At 36.4% G+C, this 25,888-nt stretch overlaps 1 protein-coding gene across 1 annotated transcript; it reads right to left on the reverse strand.

Annotated features, from left to right (window-relative positions):
* Nucleotides 1-17,131: 17,131 nt before the first annotated feature.
* Nucleotides 17,132-21,284, reverse strand: LOC25480111 (putative disease resistance protein RGA1). Its single transcript, XM_024774613.2, has 3 exons — nucleotides 21,163-21,284; nucleotides 18,125-21,079; nucleotides 17,132-17,599 (listed from the first exon to the last, which is right to left on the reverse strand). The coding sequence occupies exons 1-2, from the start codon at nucleotides 21,207-21,209 to the stop codon at nucleotides 18,637-18,639; spliced, it is 2,490 nt and encodes an 829-aa protein (XP_024630381.1). The 5' UTR covers nucleotides 21,210-21,284; the 3' UTR covers nucleotides 17,132-17,599; nucleotides 18,125-18,636.
* Nucleotides 21,285-25,888: the final 4,604 nt, after the last annotated feature.

A 25,888-nucleotide genomic window follows, 5' to 3' on the forward strand; every position in this document is an offset into this window, starting at 1 on the left:
ATCCTCAATCCTAACCGGCAAAGTCTCAACCGTCAAATTATCCCTTACTTCCAACTCATCCACTTGAATCACATGAGACGCATCATGCACATACTTCCTCAACTGAGACACATGAAACACATTATGAAGATTCGACAAAGACGGTGGCAACGCAATCCGGTACGCTACACCCCCAACCTTCTCAATCACATCAAACGGCCCAACAAAACGAGGAGTCAACTTCCTACACTTCAAAGCACGACCAACTCCGGTCACAGGATTCACCCTCAAAAACACATGATCACCAACTTTAAACTCAATATCCTTTCTCCTCTTATCATGATAGCTCTTCTGTCTACTCTGAGACGCCTTCATCTTCTCCTGAATCATCTTAACCTTTTCCGTAGTTTCTTGCACAACTTTCGGTCCTAATAAAGCATTCTCTCCGGACTCAAACCAACACAACGGTGTCCTACACCTCCGACCATAAAAAGCCTCAAACGGTGCCATTCCGATACTAGCATGAAAACTGTTGTTGTAAGTAAACTCAATCAACGATAAACATTCGTCCCAACTGACACCTTGCTCCAAAACACAAGCTCTCAACAAATCCTCCAAACTCTGAATAGTCCTCTCCGTCTGCCCATCGGTCTGAGGATGGTAAGCAGAACTCAATCTCAACTTAGTTCCCAAAGCAACTTGCAAACTCTCCTAAAACTTAGAAGTAAACCTCGGATCCCGATCCGACACAATACTAGAAGGAATACCATGCAATCTAACAATCTGCTCAATGTAGATTTCAACCAACTTCGCTACCGACATACCAGTCTTGATAGGAACAAAATGCGCTGACTTCGTCAACCGATCAACAATCACCCAAATCGAATCGAAACCCTTATTAGTCTTAGGCAACGCTCCAACAAAATCCATAGAAATGCTATCCCATTTCCACTCTGGCACAAACAACGGTTGCATCAAACCCGATGGTCTCTGATGTTCAATCTTCGATTTATGACAAACCAAACAAGCATGAACAAACTCAGCAATCTCCTTCTTCATTCCAGGCCACCAAAACAACCTTTTCAAATCCCGATACATCTTAGTTGCTCCTGGATGAATACTCAAACTACTTCTATGACCTTCATCCAAAATTTGCCTCTTAAGCTCAAACACATCCGGCACACAAACTCGATCACGAAACATCAAAACACCATTCTCACCCAATCTAAAGTCTCCACCTTTACCTTGATTAACCAACGTCACTCGGTCCACGAGTTCCAAATCTTCCTTCTGACCCTTCTTGATCTCTTCCAAAATATTGCTTGTCAACTTCAACATACCCAACCTCACACCATCAGGTGTCAACTCACTAACCAAACTCAAGTCTCGAAACTGCTCAATCAATTCCAACTCTTTAACCATCAAAGCAGACATATGCAAAGTCTTTCTACTCAAAGCATCCGCAACAACATTAGCCTTTCCGGGATGATAACTCAACTGAAAATCAAAGTCCTTAAGATACTCCAACCATCTTCTCTGCCTCATATTCAACTCTTTCTGATCAAACAAATACTTCAAACTCTTGTGGCCACTGAACACCTCAAACTTAGAACCATACAGATAATGCCTCCAAATCTTCAATGTATACACAACAGCCGCCAATTCCAAATCATGAGTCGGATAATTCTTCTCATGCACTTTCAACTGCCTCGAACCATAAGCTACAAACTGACGATTCTGCATAAGCACACCACCAAGACCCATCTTAGAAGCATCACAATACACAACAAATGATTCCTTCGGATTCGGCAAAATCAACACTGGAGCTGAAGTCAACCTCTTCTTCAACTCTTGGAAACTCTTCTCACACTTGGCATCCCAAACATAAGCTTTTCCTTTCCGAGTCAACTGCGTCAATGGCAACGCCAACTTAGAGAATCCCTCAATGAACCTCCGATAATAACCGGCCAAATCAAGAAAGCTTCTAATATCAAAAACAGACTTACGAGACTCCCACTGTAACACTGCATCAACCTTAGAAGGATCCACAGAAATACCACCCTTAGAAATCACATGACCAAGGAAACTCACTTCCTTCAACCAAAACTCACACTTAGACAACTTGGCACACAACCGGTTATCTTTCAAGACTTGCAACACAATCCTCAAATGCTCAGCATGCTCTTCCTCAAACTTCGAATACACCAAAATATCATCTATGAACACCACCACAAAACGGTCCAGATAAGGATGAAATATTCTATTCATGTATTCCATAAAGACACCTAGCGCATTAGATACTCCAAATGGCATCACAGAATACTCATAGTGTCCATACCTCGTTCGGAACGCAGTTTTGGATATATCTTCCGCCTTTACTGTAATCTGATGATATCCTGATCTCAAATCAATCTTACTAAACACCTCAGCACCAACTAGCTGATCCATCAAATCATCAATCCTTGGAAGTGGATACCGATTCTTAATCGTCACCTTGTTCAACTGCCGATAATCCACACACAACCTCATGCTTCCATCCTTCTTCTTAACCAACAACACTGGAGCACCCCACGGTGAAACACTTGGTCTAATAAACTACTTCTCAAGCAACTCTTCCAACTGATTCTTCAATTCACCCAACTCTGATGCAGACATCCGATACGGCGCAATCGAAATAGGACTCGTGCCTGGTACCAAATCAATTGCAAACTCAACTTCCCTCTCCGGCGGTAACTCGGTAATATCCTCTGGAAAAACCTCAGGAAACTCTTGCACTACCGGCAAATCACTAACTCCTTTCTCACCACTAACCTTCAAGGATGCAAACATCATAAACACACAAGCCTCACCATCTAAAGACTTCTTCACTTGCTCCGCGGTCAAAAACTTCCTATCTAATTCTTCTACCGGCTTAGAAAAAGTTACACTCTTAGTCAAACAATTAATGCTAACCCCAAAAGCTAACAACCAATCCATACCAAAAATCACATCCATATGCTTCAATAGAAGACAAACAAGATCCAACTCAAAATCAACACGAACCTTAACACAAAACACAACCAAAAGAGCCTCCGCAACCAAAGATACATTCCCTTGCCAGACTAACACAAACCACTAACCACTAAGAAAACAGCACAACAAAGCAAGTGTCGAAGGTACTAAACTACCATTCGCACACAACAGGGAAAAACAACAAAGATTAGTCCAGACAAGACTGACCACGGCTCTGATACCAACTTGTAACACTCCTATTTCTATTAAAGCAATTAAACATGCGAATAATACATTTATTCAAGAAATAGAGATTACGTCTTATTCAAATTTCAAAAACCGATAGACATGTATGTAAACCTCAACAGTTACAGCGGAATATAAATCAGAGTGATCAAATATATACATGCCATGAGCAAATAAATCATATCCCAAAGATAAATCTCAAAACCCAAACATACGGGTAGTCAACAACAAAATAATAATCCAAATGAAAATATAAACAACCTAATCTAGACCGACACGACAAGCCTAGATCAGAGCCGACACGACACCGATATCGGAGGAAGCTCCCGATATCCCAAGCAAAGACTCACCGAGACTACTCCTGCACAACGTCTACTCACCCATACAGGAAAGTAGGCGGTTAAAACCACTGGGGTAAGCATTACATTATCATAATCCAGATAATAATCAAATTCAATAATATCATGTATTTGAATAATATTATTCATGCATAGATACTTACATTGCAACTTGATAACTCATATCAACATATATCAATCACATGAAAAATTATCCAATCATAAATATTCATTCACAAACATCAATTATTGAACAATTATCCACTCATAGTTATTCATTCACAAGCATCGATCACAACATCATCAATAATCATTCATCTCATTCCATCACCAATCACGAATTTCACATAAGACTCATGTTATGATATGCACTTATTGACACATAAATGCATGTGGTACCAAATCTCCAAAAGGTCGTCACCTCCGATGGACAAGTCAACATCGCATGTAAGGGGTCACTCCTTACATAATCTCCGAAGTAAAAGAGCCGGACTCTTTTACAACAACTCGACTATGATGCATGGACATGTGTAAGGACTCGATAATGCGACAACAAATCACAATCTCAACTCAATATATAGGACAACACCCAATTATATTGATCATCTCCACAACATTGCATTACCAAGGAAACATGTCCACACACAATTAAATCATAGTATTCATCATCACATATCAACATGATTATCAATAATCATCAATGTCATTCAACATCAACTACCACATTTAGTTTCACCACTTCAAACATTCCTTACATTCTAGTAAGATAGAATACACATCTCATGATGAACATCATATTCAATACTCAACTAACAATCAAAAACTTCCATATAGTCATACAACACTAACTATGAAAGATTTATAAGGTGATTGGCTTAAAAGGATATTTTCATCAATGTTCGTCTCTCTTTAACATTTTACAAGAATCTTCCATTTTCAAAACCAAAACCAAATAAAACTCAAGGAAACCAATCACTACCATTTTCAGTAATCATATAATCTCTATTCTATCTTAATCCCATTTCATTTCCTTGAAGATTCCATTTTCCAGAAAAATCAACGTTCTTGAACAATTTTCAAAGTTAAGTTTTGATTTTACAAACCAAGTCCAAATTTCATTCAAGGAGATGTTCCAGTAGGATTAAGTATGAGACTAATGATTATACAAGTTAAAAGAAGTGTTTTAAGAAGTTTGGATTGGCCCTAGGAAGCTCATAACAAAATTTCAAAAGTGCTGGAAAAAGAACTGCACGCTTAAGCGTCCACCTGCACGCTTAAGCGTCCAAGTTCCAGTAGCTACTGTGATTGCACGCTTACCAGCTCGCTTACAGCACGCTTAAGCGTGCATTCATCAGACAACAACTAGCGTCGCTTGCAGCGTCGCTTAAGCGACCATTCAAAATTCTGCAGAACAAAAGTTACGGGTTTCACCCATTTTTCACCCAAAACTCCCAATTTTGATCTCCCAATACCCAAACATGTTTCCAAAGAATGTTTATAGGTCATATAACTCACAAGGATACACGAAAACACATTGAACATGAAAATCAATCTCACTTTTAGCCAATTCACCAAATCAACCCATTTACATAAAACACCAACAACAATTCAAATTCTCATAATCAATTCATGAATATGCATACCCAAGCAATGATTCATCAACTACAACATCAATTAACAACCATAACATCAATTGAGCAAGAATCAAATCCCAAATTAACAATAACTTAGCAAAATTCACCAATTGAGCACCATTTTCACAACTTATCATCTTTACATATTTGAACATGTAATTTCACCAACAATCCTACAATTATCATCAATTCATGCATACAAACATAACATCACAGTAAGAGCACGAATCTAGCATGAATTGTTCATCAATCCATTTTCATACAACATGAGAAAATGCAAAATTACATGATTATGATAAAGACTAACCCCCTTACCTTAAATGAAGATTAGACCAAACCTAGGCTTCAATTTAGCTCCTAAGCTTTCCCAATTGGATTCTTCAAGTTCTTCTCTCCAAACCCTTATCTTCTCTTCCCACTTTCTCTCTCTAGAAATGTTTTGTGAAATGAAAATGATTTGGTTCTTCTAACACTACCCTAGTGTTATCTCTACTAATGGGCTTAACTTAGTTTCTAGTGGGCTTAACCCATTTCTATTCAAACCAAAAATATTACTACACTCCAAACGATATTTTAATTAATAACGGTAAAATGTCACTAACGGTAAAATCTCGACTTTCTCTAGTACTTAATGAAATAACCATTCTCACTAATTACTAAAAGCAATTCCCACTAAAAATTATAATTTTACCCATCCTCATAAAATTACCAAAATACCCTTCTAATACGGTAATCCACGTAAATGCACCCGATGACAATTAAATACACACAAGCACAAATAATCACACACAAACACATAATAAAAGTAATTAAAATAAATCTAGCTAAAAATCGGGCTGTTACATTAGGCACCCGCAATGACTATAGTACTCTATAGGAACCGTTTTCTTAGTTTTATGTCTATGCTTTATTTTTAATGCTATTTAAAAAGAAGTTGATTATGTTAAGAATGGAGGGAGGAAAATGTTTGAAGTTTTATTTTATTGGACTTGGAGAGGTTTTGACCTCTTGCCTACATACCCTTTTAAGGGATCAAAATGCCATGTAGTTCTCTTTCAAAAATGTTTTTTTTGCGTGTTTGATTGATTTTAGTTTTTTTGGAAAATGGTTTTGAAGAAGATAAAGAAGCCGTAAAGGCATGAGAAAAAGTAGTGAAGAGATGGTTCAATTATTAAAAAGAAAATGTCTAAGTTGGAATTAGAGTTCATTTGAGTTTGATTAAGAAAATAAAAGAAAATGCAATGGAGTTTTGACTCCAAGGTTTATTCGGAAAATTTTCAAGTGATGGAATTTGCTTATTTTTTGGAAAATTGACATTTTTCTAAGTATCGCGTTTCCTAAGCATACATCTAAAGCGGTAAACATACAACGTGTGTGCGTGTCGGTGCTTGTGTCGGTGTACATCATTAGAGAGTCCATTGTCCGTTACATTGGCCCTAGTTTACATTCTATGGTCTTGCAAGAAATTAAAAGGAAATTTAAACTACCTAAAATATTACATGACATTTTAACATAGAAATTAAAAGCAAAATAAAGCCTAAACTATGAGAAATTGAGATGAAAGAGGTGAGATGCTCATGGGATGGATGAAACATGAAATGAAATGGTTAGCGATATAAGGCATAAAAATGGTAAAAAAGGTAAACAAAATTGAATAGGATAGCAAAAAGAAAAGAGCAATGAAGTGAAATAAAATGGCAAAATATACCTAGAATTTGTTATAACACTTAGACATGCACATGACCTATAATTCTCTCATCATAGCAATTTTAAAGAGGTTTGATTTTAAGCTATAATGTGAGGATAACAAGGACACATACAAGCCAAGCATTATAACACATTCATAGGAATATTTTACACTTCTTCTTTTATAAAAAAAAAACACATATTATTGGCAAAAATAAAGGAATGAAAACACACATCACACCAACAGTAAAACACACATATAATCAGGGATATATTCATCATGAAATTGCACATCAATCATTCACATCACATGCCAAAATTTTATGAAGAAAATATGGCAAGAAATTCACAAAATTAGACCAAAAAGAACAAATTAATCAAGAAAATATCACATATATTTTTATCATTTTTTAACATGTAAAAACATCACAAAAGTATCAAAAATACATCAAGAAACATATAGGAATTTTTAGGAATTTTTTTGCAAGAAAATTGGACAAGCAGGGGGTTCAGATAGCAAGAAACAGGGTGCAAATAGCAGGAAATAAGAAAAAAATATAGAAACAAACAAACTGAAAAACCAAGCCCAAAACCCATGGATCTGGATGCACACGGAGCGTTGGATTGATCCAGGAAGCCAACCCCTAGATCTAAAGGCTCAGAATGAAGGGAAAGAACCAGAAATAAACCGGACCGGTTCAGTTGTTTATAAAAAGGCTTATGGACCGGTTTTTTTTTCATTTCTTCCTCTCCTTTCTCTCTCTTCTCTCATTATCGTGAGAGAAGCTCTCACTTCTCTCCTCCCTCTCTCTCGCTGGAAACCGGAAATAGAAGATGATCTTCATTTTCTCCGGTGAAGTTTGTTCCTTCGGCGTGGTGGCCGGCCGCCCAAGGGAGGCGGCGCCGCCGCCGGAGTTGAACAAACTTCTCCGATTTCGAAATTTTTTACATTTTTAGATATCCTTTTTTGTTCTGAACACGAATATGGCACTGGATTTTGCGTGCAAAGCTCGAATCAACGTAGATCTGAGATTCCTTTTCGCGGTTTTGAAAGAAACTTTTTCACGTTTTTTTTTTGTTTTTTCGAATGGAATCTTTTAAAACTCCATAGATCTACACTTGATTCGTCTTTGTTGATGTTCTTGAGAAAGAAAGATGAAGTTTGAATTTTACCTGTGATTTTCGGTTGGAGATTTCGAATAAGTTCTTCGGAAAACTTCGATTTGATTCTGTTTGTTGATTTTCTGACTTGAAACCGAAAATAAATCGGTGTTCTTCTTCTTCACCGGTTCGACTTTTCTTTCCCTCTTCTTCTTCCTAAAAAAAGTCTCTGCGATCGTGCTTGAGTTTGCCGCTTTCAGTGGTGAATTCGCACTTCAATTGCAGAGCAACACGACTCAATGATGAAGATTCTTTGATGAATCTCTGAGAATCGAAAAGAAACTGATGAATTTGTTGAATTTGTGATGATTTTCGGTTTTGGAAAGTTAGGGTTTCTTGTGAATGTTCTTGATGATTTTCTGTTTTGATCTAACTGAATGGAGAGAGAAAGTTGAAATTCTGTTTTTGGTGATGTGTCACTGATTCCTTGGATCTATGCAGATTTGATTCTATTTATAGGCTGCCATGTGTGTTTCTGGACCAATGAGAGAAGGCCACCTGTTTTGGACTTAGGGACTTTCCTGCAAAAATAAGAAAATTGGAGGACTAAAAAATAAGAAAAAAGGACTAAAAAATGCAATTTTAAAAAGTTTTGGACTAAAATGCAATTTTAAAAAGTGTTTCAGGGACTAAAATGTAATTAAAATAAAATTGGACTAAAATTGGTAATTTGGAAAAAACGTAAAGTGAAACCAAAAATAAAATCAACAAAAGGACTAAAATGAACCAATTACAAAAATGAGGTATTTTAAAATACCTCTCTGCCGAAATTTTGATTGGAAAAGACCAAAATGCCCCTAGAGACTAAACTGACTCAAACTGACTCAGATGCAATTTTTTGAAATGATTTTAAACAGAGATTCAACAATGATTTGTACAGACAAGTTGAAAAGACTCAGAGGCAAACACAGGGACTAAAATGGGTTCCACTGCAGGAAATGACCAAAATACCCTTTTTGTATGATTTTTGAAATAAAATGCAAGAAAAGTAATGCGATGTTTCAGAGAGTTTTCAAATGACTTATAATGCAAGAAAAGACACTTTGAATAGTTTTATGCAAGAAAATCGAGCTTGAACGTACTTTGAGACAGAGACAGTAAAATATGCAGATGAAAAGAGAGTAAAGGTTTAGAGTAAAACAACAGCGAATTGACAAATATCAGTGTTAGAAAAGAAATTTGAACGAGTATTTTTAGGTCCAAAATCAGGGTATAACATGTGTGTAAAATTGATTAGGTTTTTTTTCCTTTCTTATTTTAATGGTAAAAAACAGATGGACCAAATATTTGAGTGTGTGGTACATCATGCTGGGGATTTTAGTTGCTTTATGGACCTTGAGTATGTAGGACCAGAAGAAACACTAGATTGTGACCTAGACTTTTTCTCCTACTTTGCTTTGTTAACAACCTTAAAAAGATGTGGTTATGTTACTCTTAAGTCACTGTGGTATTTTGATCCTGCTTTGGAAGATGGGATGGTTCCTTTGAATAGTGATAGTGGTTGTAGAAGGATGCAGAGTATAACACTTGAATTTGATAGGGTCCATTTGTATGTTGTTCACCCTATGTCGCAACCTGATGTTGTAGCCCTTGACCCATTGATAGAATATCCCTGTATGACCTCACCTGTCCCACCTGTTGTTAATGAGACAAATGTAGGTCCCACTGGTGAAGGTAAAGATGCTGATAGTGGTGTGAGTGGTGTAACGCCCTATTTATTTATTAGATTATTTTATTGAGTTTAGAGTATATTTATATGATTTATGTGATTTAAATGATTATGTGGTGTGTTGTTATTTTATTTAGTGGTGTTATTATATTATTTAATAGAATAAGATTTGAAAATAAAATAATATTGAGATGAGGGGCTGTTTTGAGAATTTAGAGAGTTTAGTGGAATAAGTGGAAATAAGATAAAAAGGGCTGAGGGAATAAATGGGAGAAAATAGGTCAGAATAGTTTTTACGTGAAACAAATCTTTCGAGAAAAAGGCAGAAAACAAGAGAAGAGAAGAACCAAGAAGAGAGGCTGCCAATCGATTATCCTAAGGTAAGGGTGAGACTAACCTTCAATAATTCTGAGTATGTGATTCTGAAATTGAATTTAACATGGTTGTAGGTTAAAGTTTTAGAATTTGAGAATTAGGGTTAAAATTGGAGAATTAACCGATTAGATGATGGAAACATGTTGAATTGATGTAGAAATTGTGTACAAACCTTAGATAATCCATAGGATGATAATTAGAATCGATTTTAAGGTTAGAACTATGAGATTAGATGAGTTTTGTGAAAATCTGCAATTCTGCCCGAGCTGACATTCATCGCTCGCCCTGGCAAGGGATGATCCTCGCCTCGCGAGGGATGAACTTCATCGCTCGCATCGCGAGCAAAACCTTTCACCTCGCGAGTGACCCTTGTTGCTCGCCACTGCGAGTAATCCCTCGCCATGGCGAGTTGGCCAGAGGGGAAAACATGATTTTGTGAATTAACCTTTTGGGTCGAGTTTTAGATAGTTTTGGGTGCCTTAATATGTGTAAGAATGATTAGACAAGTTTTTGGATCAGAATTGGACGTAGGGAAGTTAAAAATGAGATTTTTGGGTGAAAAATGTCAAGTTCCCGAGAGCACCCAGTTTCTAGCTCGCCAAGGCGAGTAGCCTTTTCCTGAACTCGCCATAGTGAGTAAAATGGCTCGCCCCGCGAGCTGCATAGTGACAAACAACCTTGATTAGGGTTCTTACGATCTTTGTCGCATGAAGAGTTATGAGTTGGTCCTTGGGGTAGAAACGAAGTTATTTATAATATTAATGTTGTTCAGAGAGTCTGAAATTAAGATGATTAATGTTGTTAGTGATGTGTTATAGTTATTTATGCATTATGTGAAATATGTATGATGTTGAAGTTGCTATTGTTTATTCATTAACGTTGTTATGTTGTTAGATGTTTATGTGCTGCCTTTGTTGTTGTTGAATATTAATTAAGTTGCAAGTGTTGGTCTAAGTTACAAAGTTGTAAGATGTTGTTCCAAAGTATTGGAGTCATATAAGTTGTTGATGTTATCCAAGTTGTAAGTTGTTGAGTCCATGCATACTCATTTAAAGTTGAGGGCTTGATGCTCTGTGAGCTTTTGCTCTTACGTTGAGGGCTTGATGTTCTGTGAGCTTTTGCTCTTATGTTGAGGGCTTGATGCCCTGTGAGTGTATTTATGCTCTTTATGTTGAGGGCTTGATGCCCTGGTTGGTACCACATGCAATGTTAAGAAGATGTAGTTGCATTGTCGAGTTGAAGTCAGAGATGTTGCATAGTCGTCGTTGATAAGTTGTCGTTTATTCATAAGTTGTTAATGAAGTATTATATGAAGAATTATTATTATTAATTGATGATGTTTAAGTTGTTAAATGCATTTGATGAATTATATTCTTCTTATTATTAAATGTGAAATCTCACCCCTTCTGCTTGAAAATGTTGCCCTTCGCATGAGTAACTTGCAGGTGATCAAGAATAGTTGCTGTTAGTTGCTGTCGTGAGTGGACTTTCTCTCACATGTGTCTTGTAACACCTAGTTTTCCCAAACATAAAAATTTCACATAAATAATCAGAGTATTCCACATAAACGGAATGTCACACTTCTTTTCTTAAAATCATAAACGGAAATAAATAGCCATTTATCCTTCAAAATTCAACAACATAATATTTAATACTTCGCAGCGGAATTTATTCAACGTTAAACAATCTTTGGCACGAAGGCCTCAGCATAAAAATCTCATAAAATCCAATCAAGAACTTATTCATGAAACTTCATAAAGTAATACGTAAGGAATAGAAAGCAACAACAAAATCCCATCCCGTTACGTATCAGAGCACCTAAGACACACATGAGGGAGAAACCACTCACGACAGCAACTATCCTTGATCACCTGCAAGTTACCCATACGAAGAGCAACATTTCAAAGCAGAAGGGGTGAGATTTCACAAACAATAATATTAAGCATATAATTCATCAATTATATTTAAAAACATAAACATCATATGAGAGAGTCGAGTCACTTCAACAACTAATCTTGATTACCTGCAAGTTACACACGTAGAGGCAACATTTCCAAGTAGAAGGGGTGAGATTTCACATTCAATAATAATAAGCATATAATTCATCAAATGCATTTAACAACTTAAGCTTCATCAATTAATAACATCAACTCTTCATATAATATTTCATTAATAACTCATTGACAAATGACAACTTAACGACAACGACAATGCGACTTCTACAACTTAAACTCAACATATGCAACTTCAACCTCTTAATCATGCATATGGTACCAACCAGGGCATCAAGCACTCAATATATAGAGTATAATTATACTCACAGGGCATCAAACCCTCAACATAAAGAGCAAAAGCACACAGGGCATCAAACCCTCAACTTCAAATGAGTATGCATGGACTCAACAACGTACAACTTAGACAACTCCACAACTTATATGACTCGAATATCTTGGAATAAAAACTTACAACTTTACAACTTTAACCAACACTTGCAACTTAATGACAATAATGATTCAACAACAACAGAGACAGCAACATAAACATCTTGCAACATAGCAACATCAATAATAACAACTTGAATGATATAAAAATAATAATTTCCATATCATACATTTTCAATACATTATATAAATATCTTAAACTAACCAACAATCATTAATCATTTGATTCAGGCCCTCTGTAAGTTTATAACTTGATAAACAACTTTCATTCCTATCCCAGGATCAACTCACAACATCACGTTTGACAAAGATTGCAAGAACCCTAAACAAGGTGACTGCCATTGAGTAGCTCGCGTGGCGAGCCACTCTACTCACTATGGCGAGTTCAGGAAAAGGGGTACCCGCTAGGGCGAGTTAGCTACTCGCCGTGGCGAGCTAAATCTGATTGCTCTCGGGAGTTTGACATTTTTCACTCAAAAATCCTATTTTTAACTTCTCTATATCCAAATTTAATCTAAAAACATGCCTAATCATTCCTAAACAGGTTAAGGCACTCAAAACTATCTAAAACTTGACCTCTAACTTCAATTCTCGAAATCATTTTTACTCACTGGGTAACTCGCTATGGCGAGCAACAGTTAGGGTCACTCGCGAGGCGAGGGGTTTTAATCGCTAGGCGAGCGATGAAGATCATCCCTCGCGAGGCGATGTCTGCTGCTTGCTGTGGCGAGCGATGAATGTCAGCTCGGGCAAAATTGCAGATTTTCTCAAAACTCATCCAATTCAATGGTTCTAACTTTAAAACTGATTCTAATCATTGTTCTATGAATAGTCTAAGGTCTGGACACTAATTTTACATCAATTTAACAGGTTTCTACTCTAAATCGATCAATTCTCCAACTTTTAACCTAATTCTCAAATCCTCAAAACTACATCCTACAACATGTTAAATCCAATTCTCAGAATTACACAACTTAGAATTAATGAAGGTTAGTCCCACCCTTATCTTAGGTTAATCGTTTGCAACTCTTAGGTTCTTCTCTTCTCTTGTTTTCTCCCTTTTTCTCCAAAGACTTGTTTCACGTAAAAACTATTCTGACTCTACTTTCTCCTATTTATTTCCTCAGCCCTCTTTATCTAATTTCCTCTTATTCCACTAAACTCTTCTAATTCCAAAACAACCCCCACAACTTAATCTTATTTTATTTTCAAATCTTATTCTATTAAATAATAAAGTAAGCCACTTAATAAATCAACAACACATCACAAAAATCACATAAATCACATAAGTCATAAAAATAGACTCTAAACTCAATAAAATAATCTAATAATTAAATAGGGCGTTACAGTCTAGGTCGGCATTACTACAACTCGGGATGGGTCACAACAAGTCCCTCCTGCTCTTTTAAGGACGTACGTCTATTGGGAATCGTGTCTACGTCTCTGTTCTTGTTATGATACTTCATCTTTAAATGGACTGTCGAGGTGACCGCGTCGAGTTCCGCTAAGAAGGACGTCCTAGGATGCAGTTCTAAATGGATATGATCAATATCACTAGGAAGGATGCCTCAACCGTTTGTTCTTCCATTTCTTCTCCAAACGTTAGACCTAGCTTGATGTATCTCCGTGGTCGTGTCCTTGTTTCGTTGAAACCATGGATGCATGTGCCATTGTAGGGTTCCAAATCTTCTCTCCTTAGGCCCAATTATTCGAAATCGTCTTGGTATAGAATGTGGACATAGGTTCCTTTGTCTATCGAGCATCTACGACGTCGTGGCCTCGAATTCCCACGACAACAACTAGAGGTAACTCTTTGTTAGGAACCTTGTTCACCTTCTCTCTGTTAGTGAACCCTGGTAATGGCCTTTTGTTTACTACTTTCAAAGGTGTTGCCTGTATCGCCCTTAGTTCATCCACCTTTCTTTTGGCCGATCCCCTCGGCCCTCCGAGGAAGATCCGGCCTCCTTCTCCTCGCCCCCGAGCTTTCCTTGGCGGGGACCCGCCCCTCTCCGAGGAACGTTTCTTTTTTGGAAATTTCAGTGGGGAATCCTTCCGGCGCTCGTCATCCTGCGGGTTTCTCGTGTCTTTAAAGAGGCTTAATTTTCCTTTCTTTATCAAATCTTCAATTGCCTCTTGGAGCTGGTGGCATTCTTCCGTGTCGTGGTAGATGGTGCCTCTTTAGACTCAAATTTTGGTTACTCAGTTTTAAAACAGGCATGATGCTTTCTTCGTCTTCACATGATTTCCAAAAGTCACCCTGTAAAACATCAATCCATTCTTTTTCTTCAATTTTACCTTGTAACATCCCTCCTAGTGTTCTTTTTGCTAATGGAACACCACTACACTTTTCAACTATATTCTTACCAATTGTTTCCAGAGTTTGGTTCACTACTTTGGTCTCATCCCCATATGTAATGAATGTTCTTCAACAAACCCCAAGATTTCTCTGAAGTCAAACCATTCAAAGCATAGGGGATACTTACATCCATTGTTTGTGCCACAATTTTAGAACGAGTCGTCACTACAACCTTACTACCTTGAGCACCACACATAAAATAAGTCCTCAATTGAGAACATTTTTCAAAACTCTCGTTCCAAATGTCATCTAGGACTAACAAGTATCTCTTACCTGTTAAATTATCACAAAGCATGTTTTGCAAATTTTCCAATGATAACTTATCATCGATTTGCCTTTTGGTTAATGGCTCCAATATTTTCTTAACAATAGTTTTGACATCCAGTTATCAGAGACACACACCCACATACTCTTTCCAAAACTCTTTTTTACTTCACCGTCATTGTAAACTAATTGAGCAAGAGTTGTCTTTCCCAAACCACCAATCCCAACAATAGCAACCACAGAAACATGCTGGTTTTCATGTGGTTACCTCAACAAGCTTAAAATCTCATTTTAATCGTCTTCTCTTCCGATGATATCAGATTCGAACACAAAAGAACTATTTTCCTTCTTTACAATGTTACTTTGCTCCACCACCACACAATATTTGTGTTTAGATTCAACCCAGACATATCTTTCACCACATCATTAAATTTTTTTGTATTTTTTCAATCTCATGAGCCATTTTAAGGCGAAAAGCAATTCTGTTTGGAGATAAAGAATGAAGTACCTGTCTCAGTTTTTTCTTACGAGCTTCATCTCGTTTGTGTCTCAAATCTTCAATAAGAAATTTATCTAGCAAGTCATCAGCAGGATGAAGTACATCATCTTTGAGTCTTCTTATCCAGATTTGTACAGCATTACTTTGCTCTTGTTTCTCTTCAGCATCGAGGAGCACAGCTCAGACGGATTCAACAGTATTCTTAAGCCTTTTCAACTTGTGCATAACACCATGAATCCGTCCAAATTCACGAAAAGCAGCAGAAGCCAACCGGTCAAAAGAAAATATTCAGCATATTACTAAGTGTGTATGATATATATTGATGGTGTCACGATTTTAAAGGAAGGAATAGACAAATTGTTGAAAATTAAGTAACCTGTTAATGAGGCTAGCAGCAACAGCATATGGGATTTGTTTAGCCATCTTTCAAAATGAGAACATAACTCTATCAGATCAATTAATTAACTTGAAGAGTGAAATTAGTTGCAGAGTGATCAGTTTGAGAGTAGGAAAAGCATGGTATACTCTTGGTAATATACATACATATTAACCATTGGATAGGAAAAAAATGTAATTACGTCTTAGAAAAATTATCAAGTTAATTGACCAATAGTGGGAAAGATCACATGGCACTGTCTACGCTCCATCCATCACAGTTTTTCAAAGAGAAAGTATTCCATTCAAAAATAAAAAGAGATAGGAAATATTACAATACTATACTTTTTTTCTTGAAGAAAGAAACGTAGAGACATAGGTCACACCGTCACATGACATTGAATAAGGGCTTACTTGAATTCACTTATCGTCTATTTAGTACAGCGTTTGCAAAACGGAGTTTAATGAAAATCACGACAAAAAACCATGTAAGCGTAGAAGTTAGTATTTAGAGCTTCTAGAGATCATGGCAACAACGCATTGAAAAGCGTGCAAACGTGCTTTTGTTTATTGCAAACGGGAAACCAAACACACACTTATTGATGTGAGTATTTACTGGTTTATGGGTATTTAAAAGATACAAAGGAAACTCTCTTAATAGAAACTGTATTGATCCAAAAACAGTTAAATGTTCATAAATTTTGCTACATCTATTCCTGAAAGATAAATATGTACACTTTTCTTTCGGTAAGGAGATACAAAAAACCTGCGGCTATTTTAAACAAAGTGTATCACACAGAAACCATTAAAAATAAAGAGCCATGGGTAACAGCAACAAAATTTGAATAAGGGTTATACTAGCAAGTGCTCTAAAGGCATTGTTTAAGGAATCCATTATAAGAAATGTTATCTTAAAAACATAAGTCAAATACATGTAAAAGTAATAATAATTACACAAGTTTCTATGCAAAAATTATCATTTTTAGTTGCTTAAACAATGTCCCTGAAATACTTATTAGCATTTCCTTTCCTTTTAAATGAAATACCAATGTGCATAAACTATTCCAATATACAACACAAATACTGTCACAAAAACTATTTTGAGATACAACAGCGATAAAATACCATAAGTGCACGTATCCTTTATTTCCCAATTACAAACATTACAACAACTAATTTTCATTGAGATACAATAGCAACTAATGAGCACTCTAAACCACAAAATATCATTTGCAGCATCCTAAAAATTTGATTATAACAATCAAAATATTATACAACAATTGCCTCGTTAAAAACCTTATGAGGAAAACCTCATTAGGATAACACCATAGTGAAGGAAAAAAAGAGTACAATGCAACGCGACAAAACATAATGTAAATTCAGGAAGGCGGCTCTCCAGCTAGAAGGAATTGAATTCCACCATTGCACCCCATCAATCTGAAAAGGAGGTGCTATTATTCAGCTCACCCAAAGCCATGTGCTAAACCATCCATCCATAGCACAACACTAGCAGTCACTTTTTGCAACCCATTTAAATCAATTGACGGAAAAACAGGCATCACAATGTTCTTTCCACAATCGCCAACTAGATAGTTTCCACATGAAACAAACAAAAGAATAAGTAACAAAAAGTGGCGATGACAATAAATTTGCTCAAGTTAACAGTCAGCATAACCAAAGAGGATTCTTGCAGGTAATGTAGATTGTTTTAACAACAAACTTTCAAAATTTTTCAAAATCCATTCAAAGGTAAGTTTGTGGAATTCTGCAAGTATATGAAAAAGTATGACATGCTATTAACTGATTCAAAAACCATCCCAAATACAATACAGGGAAGAATTTATAAATTTGACATGAAGATTGTAAGCTACAACTTATGGATTAAAAACAAAGAAGCCTTATTCTATTGTGCATGGTCTAGAATATAATAAAATAAGAGAATAATAGTTTATTTTATTAGTCAAGAAAATAAAAGCAATAACATATAATACATTTATAAGTACGAACAAAATCGGAGAGTCATGATGCAATTTTTGTGGTTAGAAAGAAAAATCAAACAACGGAAATCAAATAAAATTAACAGTAGTTTAAGAGGATGACATGTACATACTTGTCCTCCTGCTCCTCATCCTCCTTAGTAACAGGTATTAGGATTATGTTTGGAATGTGAGAAATTTTGGGCAATGTTGCACTTGTTTGTGTCTCACACTCTGCAAATAAGAAGCGACATTTAATGATTTCTAGGGTCTGTAATTTGGAAAGGCAAGGCATTCCTTCGGGCAGCGAAGACAAATCACGACAATGCTCAATTTTGACATGCTGAAGTGAGGAGAGTTTGCAAATCCAATCTGGCAGTGCCATCAAATCTGCTCCACTGAAAGTAATACTTCGCAAGGAAGGGAGATAGTTGGGGTCTTCCACAAACCAATTTTCAATTTCCTGAAATGATTGATTTGGAAGCGAGTACAAACCAATATGATCAAGAGAAGTCAAATTTTGCACCCAATCCTTTTGAAGTTTTTTCAGATCCAAGTTTTTCCCTTTAAAGATCAAGTGTTTTAGCATGGAGAGAGGAGGGAATTCAATCAAACATCTTGAACCTACCATGTTCAATGTTGCTTCTCATGGCTCCACACAAGAGCTTACTAATTCCAATTTCTTATCAAGGTTTGGAAAAGTAGGCATGCATGTCAATATTCGACAGTAAGTGATTTCGATTAGTGAAAGACGAGAAGAAAAAGGAGGGAAAGAGAGATGGTGAGATTGTGAGGTGTTATCATCATCATTGATATCATCCCCCATCCTCCTCCATCCTCTCAGTTCCAAACAATCCTCAATAATTAGCTTCTCCAAAGATGGGAAGAATGATCCACACAAAAGAGGCTCTTCATAAAGTATATACTCCAATTTAGGAAGATAACGAATTTTAAGTGATTTAAGAAATGGTAGACGTTCCATTGGTGGGAGATATGGCAAACCATTATAATCTGTGAGAGAGATTTCAACAATATTTGAGAGTAAAGAATACCCTTTGGAAAAAATTGCACACTTGTGAACCTTCCCCACACGCAGTTCTCGAAAGATGGGAAGAACCTTCCCCACACACAGTTCTGCAAATCTGCTAGATTTTGCCTCCTTTGGCCAGGGGGGTGGCGGGGGTAGAACCTCAATTTTAAGATGTCTCAAATTGATTAAATTTGAGACATTTTTTTGAGAAAATCTTTCGTCACACAGCGTCAATATTAGTGTTTGTAGGTAAACAGCATTAGTGAAGGCTTTTTTATCACTTCCATGACTTTTTCTTTGCGAGAAGTTAAGATATCTTAAATGCTTCAATTTTACAATGAAATCACGCAACTTAATTTTACATAAAGGTTTCACCATCAAGACACGCAAGCGATTGAATTTTAAAATAACAGACAATTTTTCACACCCACGATAAGGCAAATCGCTATGCAACAAAATCAAAGTCCGCAACCTGCTTGCATCCAACGACTCTAACCAACCAATAAAATCCAACTTCAACATTACATGAATGGGACTTCCTGCAAGTCTTTTTGTCTCACTACCTATGTAACAACAATCATTGCCGGCTATTTGCATTGCAAGATCATGCATTAAATCATGCATTTTGAAACTACATATATCACCACAATCATCAATTTTAGCATCTTGGAAGAATGACTTCATCAAGAAAATCTTTACGAATTGGTTACCAATATCTTCCGGACCCTGTTTTTGAGTTGAACATTCAAGATAACCTTGTGCCATCCACAGTTGAATCAACTCATCCTTTTTTATTTCCCAATCCTTAGGATATAAAGAGCAGTAAGAAAAACATTGTCTTAGTTGAGGCGATAAGTTTTGGTAACTCAGTTTCAACACTGGCATGATGGTTTCTTCGTCTTCACATAATTTCCAAAAGTCATCTTGTAAAACACCAACCCATTCCGTTTCTTCACTTTTACCTTGTAAAAGGCCTCCTAATGTTCTGATTGCTAGTGGAACACCACTGCACTTTTCAGCTATCTTCTTACCAATTGCTTCAAGATTTTGGTTCAAAACTCCTTTGGTCTCATCCCTGTATGTGATGTTCTTCAACAAACACCAAGATTTCTCTGGAGTCAAACCATTCAAAGTATAGGGGACACTTACACCCATTGTTTGTGCCACAATTTTAGAACGAGTCGTCACTACAACCTTACTACCTTGAGCACCACACATCAAATAAGTCTTCAATTGATCCCACTTTTCTAAACTCTCATTCCAAACGTCATCAAGAAGTAGCAAGTATCTCTTACCAGTTAAATTGTCACGAAGCATTTTTTGCAAGTTATCAAATGATAAATTGTCAATCTCTTCATTCTTGATGTTTAATGACTTCAACATGTTCTTTAGAATAGTTTTGACATCAAAGTTATTAGAGACACATACCCACATCCTCTTTTCAAAAGACTTTGTTACTTCACCATCATTGTATACCAATTGAGCAAGAGCTGTCTTTCCCAAACCGCCAATCCCTACAATAGCAACCAAGGAGACATTCTGATTTTCATGTGATTGCCTCAACAAGCTTATGATCTTATTTCTATCATCTTCTCTTCCGATGATATCTGATTCTGACACAAAAGAACTTGTTTCCCTCCTTACAATGTCACTTTGCTCAACCACCACAACATTTGAGTTTAGATTCAACCCAGACATATCTTTCACCACGTCATTAAATTTTGTTTGTATTTTTTCAATCTCATGAGCCATTTTACGGCTAAAAGCAATTCTATTTGGAGATAAGCGATGAAGTACCTGTGTCACTTTGTTCTTGCGAGCTTCATCCCGTTTGTGTCTCATGTCTTCAATAGAAAATTCATCTAGCAAATCATCAGCAGGATGAAGCACATCATCTTTGAGTCTTCTTATCCAGTTTTGCACACCATGACTTTGTTGTTGTTTCTCCTCAGCATCAAGGAGCACAGCTCTGACGGATTCAACAGTATTCTTAAGCCTTTCCAACTCATGCATAACACCATGAATCCGTCCAAACTCATGAAAAGCTGCAGAAGCCAACCTGCAAAAGAAAATATTCAGCATACCAACTAAGTGTGTATGATATATATGTACGCATATATGAAGTGATGAAAATGAACTAACCTGTTAATGAGGCTAGCAGCAACAGCATATGGGATTTGTTCAGCCATTCTTCAAAATCAGAACACAAAGTAAGCAAGGAGGTTGAAAGTTGCAGAGTGATCAGTTTGAGAGTAGGAAAAGCATATAGCTATTGGTAGTATACATACGTCTTAGATAAATTATCAAGTTAATTTAATTGACCAATAGTGGGCAAGATCACATGGCCCTGTCTACGCTCCATCACAGTTTTCCAAAGAGAAATTTGGCCATATCTAGACTAGAAATATTACTACAGTACTAGTAGTATTATATTCTTCTTGAAGAAAAGAAAATATAGACATAAGGTCACACCGTCACATGACATTGAATAAAATATAAACTCGAAAGTTGTGTGTATGAGTTTTTTGATTCAAACCGATTTAAAATAAAATTGTAAGTTGGTCTAACTATTTTTTTTGGTGTATTTAGATGTTGTTTAGTAAAAATCGTTTATATCGAACTCCGGCCTCTATATACAATATGCAATATCCCTACCAACTGAGTTAAGCTTACGGAAATTTCTTTGTAGGCTTTTAAGTGTATATATTACATTAATTTAATTTATATATTATTACTTTTTTTAAATGGCAAATATTAGTACGTTGATTGTTGATTGTTAGGGTAGTTTTCTCCTTTTTAGGACTTTAACCCTAGACTTTTAACTTCTCAACTCATTAAATCTCTTAGCTTAAAGCAGTTAAGCCACCCGACCCCTTTAATTTATAGTATCACTGTGTCATACCCCAATTTTAAAATTAAGACCCTACATTCATACACCTCATTTTTGGTTCGTTTTGCGGCCCGTATTTTTATTTTATTATTAGTCTTTTTATTTATTTCATTTTTATTTTTATTAGTTTTATTTTATTTCCATCTTTTATTTTATTTTTATTTTATTTTATTTTTTCTTAGGTTATTTTATTTTTATTTATTACTTAGAATAAGTCGAAAAATAAAGTGTCCAAGGTCCAAAAAAAATCAAGTCAAGTGTCAACTTTAACATTCCTTTTTTAAAATTCATCGTGATTGTCCATCATTTCCATTAAACTGGTTTACCATTTTCATCAACCATTTTGCACTATAAATAGAGCCCTCATCCCTCATAATTTAACACCAAAAAGTTCTCTTGAGTTGTCAAAGAACTTTTCTCTCTTCTCCCTCATTTAGCTTGTGTTGACGAGCTATTCTTTTTTTTCTCCCTCTTTTTTCTGTCCCTTCGGAAAAGTCCCTTCGGTAATTTTGTCCCTTCGTTTTTCTCTTTCTTTTATTTTCTTGCATTTTTGCATTTTTATTTTATTTCTATTTAGCATTTTATTTTTTGTCATTTATTTATTTTGTCAAGAAATTAGAATGTATTTAGGTTCAATGCAAATTATAAATGAGAAGTGTGTGTGTGTCCCTTTTATTTCTTTACCGCTTTATAGATATTGAAAAATGCAAAAAAATTAGGATAGGGATTTTGTGATGATCCAACGTCACTACAAAAATCCTCGCACTTTTATTTTTATTGCTCTGTTAGTTTAATTTTCATTCACTATTAAAAAAAAATATTTTCACAATAAACCTTGATTCGAAAATCAAGTGACCCCTTTTCCATTTATTTCTTTAATAAAATATCAAATCAATTTAATTTTATTCTAATTCAATTTTCTTTCAATTCTAAAAAACACAAATCAATTCCAATTTGCCACTTGACTTGCTTTTTAAACCTTTTCAAAACTAAAAAACACAAAAACAAATCAAACGGCATTTCAACCCCGAATTACGAGGTTTTGATCGCTCATGAGTACGTTGGCAAATGACACTTGTCCTCTCAAATCATAAAACATGTAAATAAAACATGTCCTTTTTTTTTTATCACTTTAACCTTATTTCTTTAAAAAAAAAAAAAACAAGCAAGTTTATAGCACTTTAAATTAAATTAAATTAAACCAAGAGGTTTTTTTTTTTTAAGGCCAAGAGAAATGTTGGGCATCCGGGAGAATCTACAGCATCCCAACTAGGTTGGCACCCCACAGAAACCCCCATCCTCTATCGCCTTTCCAATACGTAATATTATTAAAAAAAAAAAAGGGAAAAATATTTACAAAAGAGGGGGGACTAGGCCAAAACCCTCAAAATGAAGAAAAAAGACAGAAATAAAAAGGAACAGAAAAAGCTAAGGAAATCTATAGTTTGGTAGCCCAATCCTGTCCCGTGCAAAGTCCGCCAACAACGTAGAAGGAAAAATGATGAAGCAAGTAGCATCAGCTATGACATGTCCTAGGGCTGCTAGGCCATCCGCACAGCCATTTCCATCACGGAAAATATGAGAACAAATAGTCATCCATAAATACTGCAATATATAATTTTGTTCCTCTGCAGACTGAGAAGAGACAAAAATTACTTTATATACAGAGTCAGAACCTCACACCGCCCACATGTTAGGAACGAGAGGCTCCCCATTATTCTTAGTAACACATACATTTCTCCAAAACCAACTCGGAATAAAAGCATAATAAACCATAGGTTCCGCAATAAATACCCATGACGGATTATGTAGCCGACACCAATCAGAGAAAGCAAGTCAGGTCATTATTACCAATTCTCCGATGTTCCAAAAAAAATGATATTCATTTAAACGGTGGAAGAGGACCCTGAGAGTGGGTTTTATATAAAACTTTTTGCAAATTCTTTTTTTTTCTGAGACTTGGAAACAACATTTGTAAATGGTACCTCGGTTGTTGCTGCCTTTGATAGCCAAGTGTGCATAAAATCTAAGTCTTTTTGTAGCACCGGATCTATCTTAGAACCCTCCGGAGCCACAATACTACTGATGTCAAGAGTTTTATTTTTTACGGGAGATAAAAAAGATATAGTATTTCCCTCAAGATTATTAGCAACTATATCATCGGAAACATTCTCAAGCTGCATACTAAAATTATTATTCTGAATAACAGGACTATGAGAAGTATGAATTATCACAGGTGACGGAATTCCTCCCGGAGTGTTTGTGTGGTCTGCCGCTTGGTTTGCAGCATCAGGTACAACTTCTGATCTGACAAGAACAATATCCTCCTCTTGCACATCATGTAAATCAATTTGGGCCGGAATTTCATCCTCTTGGTTCGTTTGTGGTTCAATTTGCAGAGGAATCGCTGTTGCTTCTGTTTCTTGCTCAGTAACACGAAGATCTTGCTGAATATCATCATTTACTTCCCTTTCCTTTTCTATAAGAACCGGTGTTGAAGTAGTGTGATCTGTTGCGCCAAATGCTCTTGAAGAACCGATCCCTGAAGGGTTGTCAATCCTTGGAATCCAAGTATCTTTCGTTGCCTGAACTTGCTTTTTCCCATGCACTATTTTTTCTTTGGCAGCTGTTATGTCCTTCGTGATTTCCTTTCTAGGATACAGTCTTTTGCAGACAGTGACGTCATGGACGATATTCTGACAGTGAGAGCAGAAGTTGGGCATCCATTCATAGACCACGACAACCGGGAAAGCATATCCTTCCCTCTCAACAACAATTTCATGAAAAATCTTACGGGAGAAATCCATATCAACTAGAATTCTCGCGTAGTGTCCAAACAAACTCTTTGTTGTCGCATTGTCTATCACAAGAGGGGTTCCCACCGCACTTGCAATCTCCCGGAGAGTTTGTTTCATCCAGTACTCCTGCGGAAGTTCTAACAGGCGAATCCAAACCTGAGTGAGAGTGTTTCGCTGCGTATGCATATTGAAATCCTTGGACCATTCAAAAAGTCGAAGGACACCCGGTTTTAGCGTAACTGTGCCTACTGCCCAGACATTACATTTATCCATCTCTGAAGCAAAGAAGAATTCATAATAACCTCTTCCAAGAGACATCATGCGCCATGAACCTGCAGTCTTCCAGTGCTTTTGTAATTTCGATTCAATCTCCTTTGTAGAATAGGCTTTCTCTCCTTTGCTTAAAACTAGACGTCCCTGTAAGTTGGTCTTACAGAAATTCATTCCACGTTCATATATGGCCTGTGTGATTTTGATACTTAGTGTTTCTCCCATAAGTGTTGGTGTTGGCCTGACATTGGGGACAGTCTGATGGGAGGCCGTAAGAGCCTGTGCAAACGAAACCTTCGGCGAGACCGATGGGGCAGGCGGTGAAAGGGCTGTGGCAACTTTTGGAGCGATTGAGATAGCAGACATCTCAGCCTGCCAATCAAACATGGCGGCTGAGATCAGAGAAGCAAAAAGGGGAAGCAAACACGTAAAGAATAATTAGCCTTCACGTAAGCACAACGGTGAAGAGAAACAACACAAAAGTGAAACACGTAATATAGGTGCTTCAATTTTAAAATATTGATTGATGTAACAAAGAATTGAAGTGATTGCAACTAGTAGTGGAACGGGAAGCAAATCGATGAAGAAAATCAGTACAAAAGCATGGTTGCGCTTACGGTTGGGAATAGGTCAGGCCGGCCTACAGGGGCCTATGGCCTGGCCTGGCCTAGTTATTAAAAAGGCTAGGCTTAGGCTTTTTAAAAAGCCTATTTAAGTAAATAGGCCAGGCTTAGGCTATCAAAAAAGCCTACGAAGCCTAATAGGCCGGCCTGTTTATGCATGTTAGGCTTCATAGTGGACTTTTTAAATAGGCTTTAAAACTTTATAGTGAAATAGGCTTTTAAGGTCTTATAGTAGTGATAGACAAGTCTTACACTAAAATAGGCTTTGAGGCCTATTAGCCTATTTA

Source organism: Medicago truncatula, chromosome 6 (genome assembly GCF_003473485.1).
Source record: "Medicago truncatula cultivar Jemalong A17 chromosome 6, MtrunA17r5.0-ANR, whole genome shotgun sequence".
NCBI classification, from domain to species: domain Eukaryota; kingdom Viridiplantae; phylum Streptophyta; class Magnoliopsida; order Fabales; family Fabaceae; genus Medicago; species Medicago truncatula.